At 38.2% G+C, this 13,469-nt stretch overlaps 1 protein-coding gene across 5 annotated transcripts in view; it reads right to left on the reverse strand.

Moving 5' to 3' along the window:
- Positions 1–11,621, reverse strand: part of Ate1 (arginyltransferase 1) — a 148,416-nt gene extending 136,795 nt beyond the window's left edge. For all 5 annotated transcript variants that reach the window (XM_048791316.1, XM_015498342.2, XM_015498343.2 and 2 more), the window contains exons 1-5: positions 11,533–11,621; positions 10,000–10,062; positions 5,991–6,094; positions 3,538–3,792; positions 610–839 (exon numbers count right to left, since the gene is read on the reverse strand). In XM_048791316.1, coding sequence (XP_048647273.1) covers positions 610–839; positions 3,538–3,792; positions 5,991–6,094; positions 10,000–10,062; positions 11,533–11,594 — 714 coding nt within the window. In that variant the 5' untranslated portion in view covers positions 11,595–11,621. The remainder of the gene's footprint in view (positions 1–609; positions 840–3,537; positions 3,793–5,990; positions 6,095–9,999; positions 10,063–11,532) is intronic.
- Between the last annotated feature and the right edge of the window lie 1,848 nt (positions 11,622–13,469).

Genomic DNA, 13,469 nt, shown 5'->3' on the forward strand with positions numbered 1-13,469 from the left:
ATAAGTGAAATTAATACTAACAAATCTGAAATTGATCTAGAAATGTAAGTCAATTTGGAAAAAAAGAGAATTTTAGCTCTAAAACATTCATATCATGCCTAAATTGATTGGGACTACTTAACGAGCAAGGAATTTTTCAGTGTAACTTAATACTGCTTGGTTGATTCCCAACTGCTGGCTTGCATATATGACACTGATTGATGTCTTCATCAGATCAGAATACTCTAACAGGTAAAACAGTGATTTTCCTAGTGTGATCTAGTCTCTTACTATCTAAACTACCTTTTGCTATCTAAATTTCTAAAATGAAATTCTAAAGAGTATTTTTCTTTTTTTTTTAACTACTTAATTTCAAAGGATACAAAAACCATAACAACACGGTAAAACTGGAATAATTTTCAGAATTTTAGTAGCTGGTTGCCTCAAATATTTTCAAAAATTCTTTTTGAAGAAGCGAATATTTCTCTCAAATAGTAGCTAACTTAGTAAACCCCAATTCTCCTTCATTTCTCATAATATAAAATATCAAAATATAGGCAAATAATTTCAAAGAAAATAAAGTACCCAAAAACAAACAAACATCAACAAATAAAAAAACCTCCAAAATACCTCTAACTTGTGTGACGCATTCTCTGGCAAAGATTCAAAAATTAAATCTTCAAGTGATTTGGGCTGGTTGGATTTAGCCTTTGGTGGGAACAAAGATGGTGGCTGACCTTGAGCCTGGAAACCCTCATGTTCTCCAGCTGGATTTTGCTGCATGAGTTTTAACCTTTTTCTTTCTTTCCGGATTTCCTTTGCTTTTCGACATGGAGGCTTACTCAAATCAGCCCCTTTGCCTAAAAAGAGTTTCAAAATATTAGACCAATCACACTTGGCTCTAAAAATGTTTTTTCAAGAATCTCAAAAATTCTACACAGTCCCAAGAGTTCTAACAGTTAAGTTAGTTCTGGGGAAGAGGCTCTAGGTTCAACTTGCAATTCTACCTCAAAAGCAAGAACTGCCAAAAAAGGAAAGCGTCACCGAAACTTCTCAAGGCAGTTCTTACTATTGAAAAATCTCTTAAAAATACCATCCATTTCTCTGCCTTTGTAAGTAGAAAGAACATATCCAATCAAATATCTTCTGCTTGTTTAACCCACATTTCTAGAGGCAATTCCTGACAGCACTGATGGCAGTGGATGAATAAATGAATGAATGACAGAATTAGAATATATAATTAATAAACAGATTTAGGTACTGAGCAGCTATGACTATTAACACTAAGAAAAGAGAGGCACCCATGGGGCTGGGGCTGTAACTCAGCGGTAGAGTGCTGGCCTCACATGTGTAAGGCATTGCGTTCGATTCTCAGCACCACATGAAAATAAATAAAGATATTGTGCGCGTTCATCTACAACTAAATAAATATTTAAAAAAAAAAAAAAGAGAGGCACCCAGACATTTATATCTTCTGAAAGGAAATTCAATGACCCATAGAGTAACCTTAACAAGCCTCAAATAAATAATATCCTAAGATGATTAAAACTTCCCCCCTTCAAAAGAACAAAAGAAAACTAGCCCTGAACTTGGTTAAAAGTTCTAGATCCAACTATCAATTTATAGGTGGCCAAAGAACAGTTAAACTGCATTTGCAGATATGATCAGTAAGTTACAAAGAGTGGGACAAACAACCCACGAAAAACAACTCACTTTCTTCAACAAGTAATAACCTGAAAGTTAACAAAGGGGAACAATAGAAGAGAAACCTACAGTTCAAAAAAAGATTTTTTTAAATGCATCAACCAGTTGTGTTGGAATCATCTGACTCTTGAGACAAACCAATATTTAAAAACTGGAATTTTGAACACTGAATATTCAATGGCATTATGAAATTTTACTTAGGTGTAATAATGGTATTGTGAATATATTTTTTTCAAGTTCTTATCTTTTAGAGATGAATTCTAAATAATATGGCATAGTATCTAAAATTTGCTTCAGTATGATACTAGGAGGAGGAACTAGATTTGAGCAGAGATAAAACATAGTGACTGTAATGAGTAAAGAACTATATCAAACAAGGACAGGGGACATGACGTTCATTGTACTATTCTATCTACACTGGCCTACGTTTGAACTCCTCTGTAATGAAAAACTTTTTAGAAATTTAACTAGCTATAAGTAATATTTATAAGAAGAAATAAATAGCCAGGCATGGTGGCACACACCTGTAATCCCAGTGGCTCAGGAGGCTGAGGGAGGACGATCATGAATTCAAAGCCAACCTCAGCAAAAGTGAGGTGCTAAGCAACTCAGTGAGACCCTGTCTCTAAATAAAATACAAAACAGGGCTGGGGATGTGGCTCAGTCCCTGGTACCAAAATAAGTAAATAAATAAATAAAAGAGCTGACCCTGTACAACACAAAAGAATTAGGGTTGAAAGAAATTCTCTAAACATAATATTTCATTGGACTATTTTTATTAATTAGGATGAAATCTTAGACTAACATCAATTTAAATATCATGAATGACTTTTTTTTTTTTTTTAGTTTTTGGCGGACACAACATCCTTGTATGTGGTGCTGAGATTTGAACCCAGGCCACACACATGCCAGGCAAGCGCGCTACCACTTGAGCCCCAGCCCCAGCCCCCATGAATGACTTATGTAAAAAATATTTTAAAAGTGCCACTGGAAAGTTCTCTGCACTTAGACTTCTATAACATAATTTGGAACCAAAAAAAAAAATTCTAATACTAAAAGAATCACTCCTGGCATCATTTTGAATGAATAGAAATTAATTCAAAAACTATCTAACTTCATATTTTATGAAATAATTTTGAAAAAGTCATACATATATAGGTAAAAAACCCATTTAATAGTGTGTGATTTTTTTTTTTTAGTGTGTGAATTTTTTAAACCTAACTTTTTTTATAAATGAGAACATAGGAAAAAGTCTTACCTTATTAAAATTAAGCATGAAAATAGACTTTTTAAATGAAAATGAATTATAACTGTATTAAAAATTTGAATGATAAACTTAAGAATTTCAAAATATCTGCATTTTGGACATAACACCTATAATCTCATTTTTCTAAAAATAACCGTTTATTTTTTATCACCATATCTTTTCTTTCTTTCTTTCTTTCTTTTAGTTGTAGATGGACACAATACCTTTACTTTATTTATTTGTTTTCACACGGTGCTGAGGATCGAACCCAGGGCCTCGCACGTTGAGACGAGTGCTCTACCAATTGAGCCAGAACCCCAGCCCTCACCATACCTTTTCATTAACAAAAATCTAATTCTCAAGCCTCTAAGGTTATAATGTAATGAAACAGAATTCTTGAAATGTCTGTATTTGGGGAAAATAAGGATATTATTTCAGGATTTTAAGCACAATGGTTTAAAAAGACATGATTTGTTCATCTAAATATAGGTAGTCTCTTCCAGTATAAAACAGGGCTCTATGTTACAGATGCCATGAAAGCCAAGCATCACAGTGACTCAAGTGAAAAGAAAAGCAGTTAATATGACTTGATATCAAATGTTCATTACCTGGCTTAGGAACAGTATGAACTTTAATTGAATGTGATGGTTCACCAGAGCCCAACTTCTCTTCTATAGCTTGTGAATGAATTGATTCATTTGATTCTTCCTTCTTTGAGTTTTTTTCTTTCTTCATCTCTTCATTCTCTAAGCTCTCTTTGAGGTCATCACTGAGAGTTTTAAGATCACACTTTATATCCAATTTATTTATTAATGCAAAGTCACCTGCAACAGCATCCTCCACTGTGGAATCCATGGGCTCATCTAAAAGCCAGAAGAAAAGAAAGCCCATCGGTTGGGGTCATTTGACATGGCCAAGATAAACACAGAACTATAATGCCCCTATTTCCAGCATAGAGAAACTACTGTGTATCCACCAAATCCATTCTCCTCCTTTCAAAGCAGGAGAGCTGTCCTTGAAATCATGGTGCCCCGACAGAAGGCACTGCCCATCACTCTTCAAGTTGTGACCAAATTCCCAACAACAAAAGACCTAATTTTGTCTCACTTAAAGGAAAACTGTGACCTAGGACTTCTATCTTTACCCATCTCTCTGACTGGGTTAAATAAAACAGAGTGACCTGGGAAATCAAATGTTGAAGTGAGTCCCAGAATGGCCAAGGGGGAGCAAAGCTCCAGTTCTACCCAGAACACCACAATGGACGTGAAGGAAGAAACCGACTGCCGGCACTGTGTAGCCACTGGGTTTTGGTGTCTTTTTGTCACAGCTGTTTAGGCTTTTACCCTAATGAGTGCATCATTCCTTGAATTAAGTTCCAGACATAAATAATTTAGAAGCTCGAAACAAGACAAATAAAGAGCCAAATGCAAAAACTATGTAAAAAGATGCAACCATCAATTTACAAAGGGACAGCATCCTCAAAGCTTATCTACATGTTAATTTTTGAAACTTAGAACATGATTCCCAGATTCAAAAAAAAAAACCCTGCATATTAACTAGCAAACAAAAATCTATTTAAACTTGAAGAGTATGTACCAGTAAAACTAATCAGAGATGCACCAAAATTCTGATGTTTCCAATGTTCCAATCAGCACTGAACCTATAAAATTAAGCCTCTGGCCTCTTCCGTGCCCATAGCTCTACCAAGTCTGCTCCACACTGTCCTGAATCCTGGCCCACCCAGGGCTGTGCCTGGTAAAAACTTAACCTTTCATGCAGGTCTCTATCTCCAGGGCATAAGGCAGTGACACGGGTGGTGCAAGGATGGAAATCATACTTGTGGAATGAATTAGCGAGCTAGGAGGTTCTCAGGATTAAGTGTTTTCTATGACAATTGTGAAAAAGAGCTCTGAGAATAGACAGCATTCCCAATTCTTACACTCTTGCTCTAGGTACTGCCAACAAGAAACCTTTTGTAAAGGTTAAAAAAGAAAAAACAGCAGCTCGGAGGCAGAAACAGGAGGATCGCAAGTTCAAAGCCAGCCTCAGCAATGGTGAGACACTAAGCAACTCAATAAGACCCTGTCTCAAAATAAACTACAAAATAGGGCTAGGGATGTGGCTCAAGTGGTCAAATGCCCCTGAGTTTAATACCAAAAAAGAAGAAGAAGAAGAAAAAGTTTAAAAACTCTGAAAAAGTTAAGAATCCGTAACCAAAGTTAATTAAATGCTACTAATCATCTCTTAGGAAAATCACTCATAATTTAAAATTCATCAGATAAATAAAAAAGAACTTTAGATAACATAATTTCTTGAAGGAAAGCCTTATTCAAATACAGAAAACCTGCCAGGTGCAGTGGCGCACACCTTTAATCTCAATGGCTCGGGAGACTGAGGCAGGAGAATCACAAGTTTAAAGCCAGTCAAAGCAAAGATGAGGTGCTAAGCAACTCAGTGAGACCCTGTCTCTATAAATAAAATACAAAATAGGGCTGGGATGTGGCTCACTGGTCAAGTGCCCCTGAGTTCAATCCCTGGTGGTAGTAATAATAATGAAAACCTAACCCTTACTCAGCAAAGACACAGTGCAGTCCTGTATAGGCTGTATCTAAATATCTATTTCTCTAGACATAATGCCACTTTCTTTTTCATTTTTTTGTTTTTTGTGTGTGTGGTGCTAGGGTTTGAACCCAGGGCTTTGTGCATGCAAGGCAAACATTCTACCAACTGAGCTATACACCCAGCTCACTTTCCACTGACTTCATAAGCATATTATAGGAATTGAGTAAGATGAGTTGTCAAAACATTCAAAAAATGAAAATTTCAATAAACTCCAGAAAGTCACACCATTTAGAAAATGACCCTCAATTTTCTCTCCAAGCTCAACTCTCCTTCCTTGATCTGGGGGTGACTGGAATGGCAGAATGTAGTCCCTGTCATCTCAATAGTACATGATTACAGCAACCCCACTCCCTGACCTAACCGGAGGTGTTTCAAAGTGGGAACGCTGAAAAGGTTGTCATGTTAAAGTAAATAGATTTTAGACCCGGTTTCATCTTACCCCCACAATTTCCTTTGGAAATCTCCCCTTTAGCCAGAAATTTCAACATTTTTTTCAAAACTTTCTTGTGAGATTTTGATGGCTGGAACTGTAAAGGTCGGCACCTACAAAAGCAAAACGAATATTTTTAAAGAAAACTAAAACTCTGAAGAAACAAAATCAATCTGGGTAGTACCAAGGACACTGAGGCCAATGTTATACATGGGATTCTGGTTAAAGATGGGGCTTAAGGAGCCTCTAATTCCACACTAAATTTCATTAATGCTATAGTGAGGAGAAAGAGGGGGAAGGAGGAAGGGGAAAAGAGAAAGGAAAACACATAATCCAAAGTTGAAAAAGAGAAGAGGAGAAACGCCAGAAGGGTAGGCAGAAGTACATTGAGGACAGACAGTGACCAAAGAAAGCCGAGCCCTGATTTTCAAGGGCTCCCTCAGAGTCCATTTCCAAAGCAGTCAGCCATCAGATCCCTCCCTCCTCTGCACCCTTGACTTCCCCCTACACAGGTAACTTTCAGGAGATGGCAGAGGAGGGCCCTCTGCTGCGGCCAGCACACTGACTGAAAACAAGAAGCTCAAACGAGGTCCACAGCCTGATCCTGAGCTCCCAACCCTGCCCCATAACACCAGAGGGTTACTCTTTCTCTCCAAAGTATGATCAGACCTGACGACATACCACATGTTCCCCAACAGAAGAGCCCAGCCAGATCAACAAACCCGAGGCTCATAGAAAGTAAGCCCCGCTGGGGTGCACAGAATTTCCAGTGGAACACTGGAACCCTGAAGTCATCAGATCCTCCAGGACATCGGCTACTGTGTAGATAGGTATCTAACAGGTGGCACAAAGTAACCAGGAGGTTTAGACTAAGCAGCAAAACCTTAAAAACTCCTCAGAAATCTCTATTTCTCTTTAGCTACCATAGCCATGGAGCAACAGGTATCCCCCCCAACACAAAACAGAAAATGGGCCAAAATAAAAGACCCTCAGAAGGAAGGACTGGTAAGAGAAATAAAAATTAAGGTAAAGACTTGGAAAATAAAGTTAAGGAAATTTCCAAAAAAATTCAGTAAAAACAGATGGAAAAGTGAAAAGAAAAACATTAAAGAAGCAGGGCATGGTGGTGCATGCCAGTATCCCAGAGACTAGGGAGGCTAAGGCAAGAGGATCTGAAGTTTGAGGCCAACCTCAGCAACATAAAAAGGCCCTAAACAGCTTAGTGAGACCCTATCACAAAATAAATAATAGAGAGGATTGGGGATGTGATCCAATGGTCAAATGCCCCTTGGTTCAATCCCCAGTACACTCCCAAAAAAGTCAGAGGACCAGTCCAAAAGGTCCAATATCTGAATAAAGGCACTTTAAAGAAAGACAAAGGAAGGAAGATCAACAAAATAATATAAGAAAATTTTCCCAAATTGAAGAATGAAAGGATTTCCCAGATCAGAAGGGTCCCACTCCAGGCCATGTGCGATGGACGAAAACACACACACAGCCAAATTGTGTAACATCAGAACACTAAGGATGAAAGATCTTCCAAAGACAAAGGCACGAGAATCAGATGCCACCTGACTTTTGAACAACAGCACAACAATGAGCAAAGCCTTGAAGACTCCAGAGGAAAATTACTCCCATCTTACATATCCATACGCAGCAGAACTAAAAAGCCCTTCTGAGGAGTTAATTAAAACATTTTCAGACATGCAAAGTCTCAAAAAAATTTTTCTCATGTACTTTTTCTCAGGAAGCTTTAGAAGATGAGCTTCCCTAAAACAAGGGAATAATCAAAGAAGGCAAATAGATGAAATGGAGATTCAACTTGGAGCCAACGAGCATCCCCTAGATGATGATGACGAGAGATCCAGGATGACGGCGCTGCAGCAAGCGTGAAGGGCAGGAGAGTGTCAGGAAGAAGACGACCGGGCACTAGCAACACATCTAGACACAAAAACGAGAAAAAGCACACCACGGAGAGGGTTTCAAAACACCTGGGAACAGGTACACTGAAGACTCTGCAAACAACAAAACCGTTAACTCCAGGGAAAGCAAGGAAACAGTCACAGAAGCCCCACAGCTCAGCTGGGAAGCACATCTATATGTTCATAACGCTGCTAACCATCCATCCATCCAAAATCTTCATACTTCTAAGATGAGAGGCTGGGGGTGAGAAGAAAAAGGAGCCTGAATGTGGCAGTGGAACAGTAAGACAGCCAAATCCTCGTTCATAGGGAGAGGCCCTGCAAAAACAGGGGCCGGGGGGAAATGTCAGTATTATAATTAAATAAGCATGTCACTTAAAAAGATAGGGAGGTAAAAAACAAAAGAATCAGCTAAGGGCTGACGGTGATGGCCACAGAGAAATAGAAAAAGGGAAAGGAGGGTTTCAGGGACTGCTAGTCCAAAATAAGCTTTATGGGACCATCTGGACTTTATGATACCTCAGGGTATCTTGTTCATAATCCAGAAAGTGACTTCTGCCTTGAAGGATGTCATCTCCTCATAACCAAGAAAGCTGAAAGAGGATGGCAAAAGCTATGCTGTATTCTATTATATGTGAATAAATGAGACGGTGTCAGCAAACCACACACCAATCTTTTCTCTTTATCATCTGCCCATCTGATGTCCAGTTAGGTAAGAGAAAACTCTTCATTAGGAATCAGTGGACCATTGGGAGTCCATAATTATCCTAAAATTAAGACATGAAGGTGATATATCTGTGTCTATATGCCCCCAAGGCTTTTCTTTAAACAGAGAGGGGTTTGGGCTTTCACCAAATTCTCAAAATAGCCTACAACTCAAAAACAAGTTAACAGCAATTAAGGGAGGCAGGTGCAAAGACCAGACAAAAAATGGGGAGATACAATTGTGATTTTTTTAATCCAGAACATATTTACACATTGAAACTGAGGACAAATACATACTCAAAAGCAGTTTCATATTTTCTACAAAAAAGAAAAGTTTGTTTTGGTACTAGGAATTGAACCTCTACCACTAAGTTACATCCCCAGACCTTTATTTACTTACTTATTTATTTATGAAAGGGAAAAAGGAAGTTTTACTGCTTTCTAGCAAAGGATAAACAGGGGACTCCTGTCCCAGAGGCTGTGATTCTGCCCATCAAGGGGAACAGGGGTTTCAAGTGGTGATTCAAAGGCTTCATTCCAGGTGCTCTCTGTCTGGAGTTGTAATTCACTTGTTAATTTGTGAGACAGTCATTTCTTAGATATTTTGGTGCCATCCTCAAAATCTGAATTACTTCGGTCCTGTGGTGGGTGTGTGCTCAAGGACAGATAACTCTGCCTATGATGAGAAGAAATGAATCCTGTTTGTCCTAAGATCAGGGAGGAGGACTTTTATTTTTCATTTTGAGACAAGATTCGCACTAAATTGCAGAGGCTAGGACTGAATTTGTGATCCTCCTGCCTCAGCCTCCCAAGGGGGATTAGGAGCATGTGCCACCACACCTGGCAAAAAAAGGCCTTTATAATCTGAAAAGGAAAAAAAATTCTTCTGTGTTGCAATGAGGTGGGAGGGCACATAGGAAAAGATCCAAAAGGGCCCAAAAGGTTATGAAAAAAAATCAAGAAATAGACTTTTTGGTTTAAATCTTCCCTGTAAGAAAAGTAGGCTCTGTATATGGCAGAGTGGAGTTATGCCCTCCTAACACTGCAGGATCCCGTGGTTTGACTGACTATAAACAATAGAATATGGAGATTCCTCTGCTAAGTCCTATAAAAATTTGGTATCTAAAAGTATTTTGAATATTTACCAATATTCACAGCATCCACTAATTAGAATGCTAAAAATAAAGCAATGAAACATTTTCTTACATCTTATTTATATAAGGATCAATTAAGCTATTATTAAAAGTTATTGGTTAACATATAAATAATATAGCATCAGTATTCGAAAAGACATTTGTTTTTCCTTATAATATCTACCTAAATTCATAATAAAAAAGCATAAGATTCTGCTTTAAAATAGCACATAGTCTTCCCATGATAGATCCCCTTACCTTATTGTATACTGAGGACAGCATGTCTGATTCATGACAGGTTTATACACATACTTCCCGCTTCTAAAATTATAAAAAGTTTGTTAATTTCTTACACTGTTCACATGGGCCAAAACAGGTTAGTACAAGAACACTAAATTAAGAGTAAAACTTTAGTGATTAGTATAAAAACGTATTTAGGTTTAATTGCTCTTCAAAACCAAAATCATCTTGCAAGTAGGTATACCGAGCACCAGAAGCCAGCCTTCTCCTTCTCAAACCTTTACATATTTACAGCAAGGTGAACTGCCTCAATTACCTTCTCACCAGCACCTGCCATCCCATCCCTTCAATGCCTTTGCCTACCACCAATACCCCAAAACCATAGGACAATGAAAGAAAACCACTGGTGATGAGGTGGGACTGATGGACGCCACCACTGTGAACCCCGGCATGGATGATCACAAGCATAAAATACCACAAACTAAACTCTCTCCAGGCATCCCAGACCCCAGCCAATGGCAGAACCACTCATTCAGTTCTCGAGCCAGAAACCTGTTGATCTTTTTAGACTATCCCCTCTAACTCACCTCTGTATCTTATCTACAAGCCCTCTAGAGCTAAAATGTGCCTCTTCCCCTCCATCTCCACTGCCATTAACACACAAGTCCTTGTCATTTCCTATCTGGATAGTGCAATAATTTCTGCTTCCTGCCTCCATGATCACCTCCTTAAACTCCTCTCTGCCATCTGAATGCTTTTATTCAAATCAAATTCCGTCATGTATGTTTCTTAAAATTCTTCATGGTTCCCCTCTACCTTAAAAAATAATAAGGTTCCTTATCATGGCATAAAAAATCCTCAATTTCTGACCTAAACCTCCCTCTTGAACTTCATAATTAAAGTCATTAACATTTTAACTGATATGCTTAATCCCATGTCTTTGGAGAATATATTACTTAGACTACTTAATGTTGCTTATACTTACATAAGAAACTTTATCTACAAGTTACTTAAAAATCATCTCTAAAAACAACTACTCTACAAAAGCAATGAGTAACCCTTAATGGAATTTTTAAAAAATAGATTTTGAGACAATCTAGAAAATCTAGATTGGGGAAAGGTAAAATGAAAGAACTATTAATTTTATAAAGTGTGATAAAGGTATTGTAGGTATGTTAAAAATGAAAAAAATCCCTTCCCTCTTAAATATACAGTATTTATTATGAGTATATGTATATGCTATCTGTAATAATAATTTAGGCGTAATTTGCTGTGAAGTGTTTTGAGAGTGGAGACAGAGGAATCGATGAGAATGGATGAAACAAGACTGGCAGAATTTTACTAACTTCTGAAGCTTAGTGATAGATACATGAGGCTCTACTTCTCTGTTTACTTGAAATTTTCCTAATATTTTTTAAAAACAAAATAACTACATAAAAGAACAAACACCTTATTAAACCTCTTTCTAACAAGAAAATATTCTAAAGGCAAACTTTTTATAAGAAGTACCTGAAAAACAGCAGAAAGTATCTTTGTATTAAAAAACTTTACCTTCGCCATCCTCGATCTATAAGGTCTTGATAATCCTGTACTGTCAGAGAATGTGCCCACATGCCTGAAAAAAATAAGACGTGTTAAATTCAGCAGGGTTAAACTTCCTTCCTGTTAAAATTCAAAGTGTTAATTTTTAAAATATGGCCATTTAGGCTAAAATTCTAGAACACTCACACAGGAGAAAAATACTGCATACTTCACACTCCTTAGTGTGGCATATATGCAACACAAATTAAAAATAAGATATATTTATTTTAATTAAAAAATAAAATACATAAAAGTAATGACATCAAATTGAGGATTAGTCAATGGTCTCCATGTCATCATAAATCTAGATCCTTACTGCAATCAGACTAGAACACAGCTCCAAACTTTAATTATGTCACCAATGGTTTAATACACTAGTCTCTGTAGAATATCCAGCAAAAAATATTGTGCATATTAGTTCTAATTTATATATACACACACACAAACACACACACACAGCTCAGCACAGTCTTAAATACTAAAAATAGGGCAAAAGTATGTAGCAATATTCTCTCTTAAGTGAAAAACTAACCCAAATGCTGAGGATACCAAGAGATGATTACAGGAACTATGAGATGATCAAATTAAACTATGGGGGAAAAGTAACTAACATTTAAAGGTATATTCGAACTAAGGTTAAAAGAGAAATGGAGCTGGGCATGGTGGTGTATGCCAGTAATCTCAGCAACTTGGGAGGCTGAGGCGAGAGGATCGCAAATTTGAGGCCAGCCTCAACAAGGCCGTAAGAAATTTAGGGAGACCCTGTCTCAAAATAAAAATTTTAAAAATAGTTGGGGATGTGGTTCAGTGACAAAGTGCTTCTAGGTTCAATCTCAATCCCCAGTACCAAAAAGGAAAAAAAGGAGGGAAAGAGAGAGAGAAATGGGGAGCAGGGTATGGTGGAGCCAATAATACCAGCTGAGGCAAGAGGACTGCAAAATCCAGACCAGTCTGGGCAACATAATGAGATCCTGTCTCAAAAAAAAAAAAAAAAGAGAAGTGGATTTTTTCCTTTTGTGAATAGTAAACTGTACCAGAGATATGTCAAGATAGAGATAGGCCTGACAGAGCAAAGTGAAGCAGGAAAAAGCATGGTACACAAGCCCAGCAAAAATGTCCAGACACCTAGCAGGCCCTCACTAATACCAGAATGTTTCTCTGTAACCTCTATTTCCATCCTCTGTAAAATGGGAATAATCATGCCCACCAACACAACAAATATGTGCCCTACAGTAATGGGTAAACTAAAATTGAAATGATAGAAATGTATACTGATGTCTCTAGATGAAAAGGTTGAAGGCAGGTTTCTTCCACAAAACTTGAAATAGACATTTATCCTGGCCAATTTTCTCTTACTAAAATTACTGGGAAATAACTAAGGCCCTAGCAAAATATAAATTTTAGGTATGTTTAATATAACTTACTGATGATATAGATATTAGAGTCACAATACAAAAATCCTCAAGAAAGAGAAGGATGGAACCTCTATCACTCGAAGGCAACCACTGCCACTATTTGCTGTGCTTCTCCTCTCAGAGCTGTCATGTCACATATGCCTTTGGCATCCGGTTTTCTCCCTTTAACCCTCCTTTTAAATGCTGTCCCGTTTCTACAGTGCTCAGTTATTCCCTGGATCATGGCGTCTGCCCGACACGGCAGAAAATAAACAGGATGGTTGGTGCCTTCCCCGAGAGACCTGAGTCACGAAGAAGGACAAGACAGCGGACTGACTTGGGTGTCCTCGCCCGGGTGGGTGGAGGAATGACACAGCACGCGTCCCGGGCAAAGTGTCAAACACCCAGACGAACGCCCCCGCCGTCCTGGCCGCAGCCACGGGCCCCAGGCGTCGCACCCAGGCGCCACCAGGGAGGCTGCAAGGGAGTGCACACACCTGCCGCGCCGTGCGC

Source organism: Marmota marmota, unplaced genomic scaffold (assembly GCF_001458135.2).
Source record: "Marmota marmota marmota unplaced genomic scaffold, marMar, whole genome shotgun sequence".
Classification (NCBI taxonomy): Eukaryota; Metazoa; Chordata; class Mammalia; order Rodentia; family Sciuridae; genus Marmota; species Marmota marmota.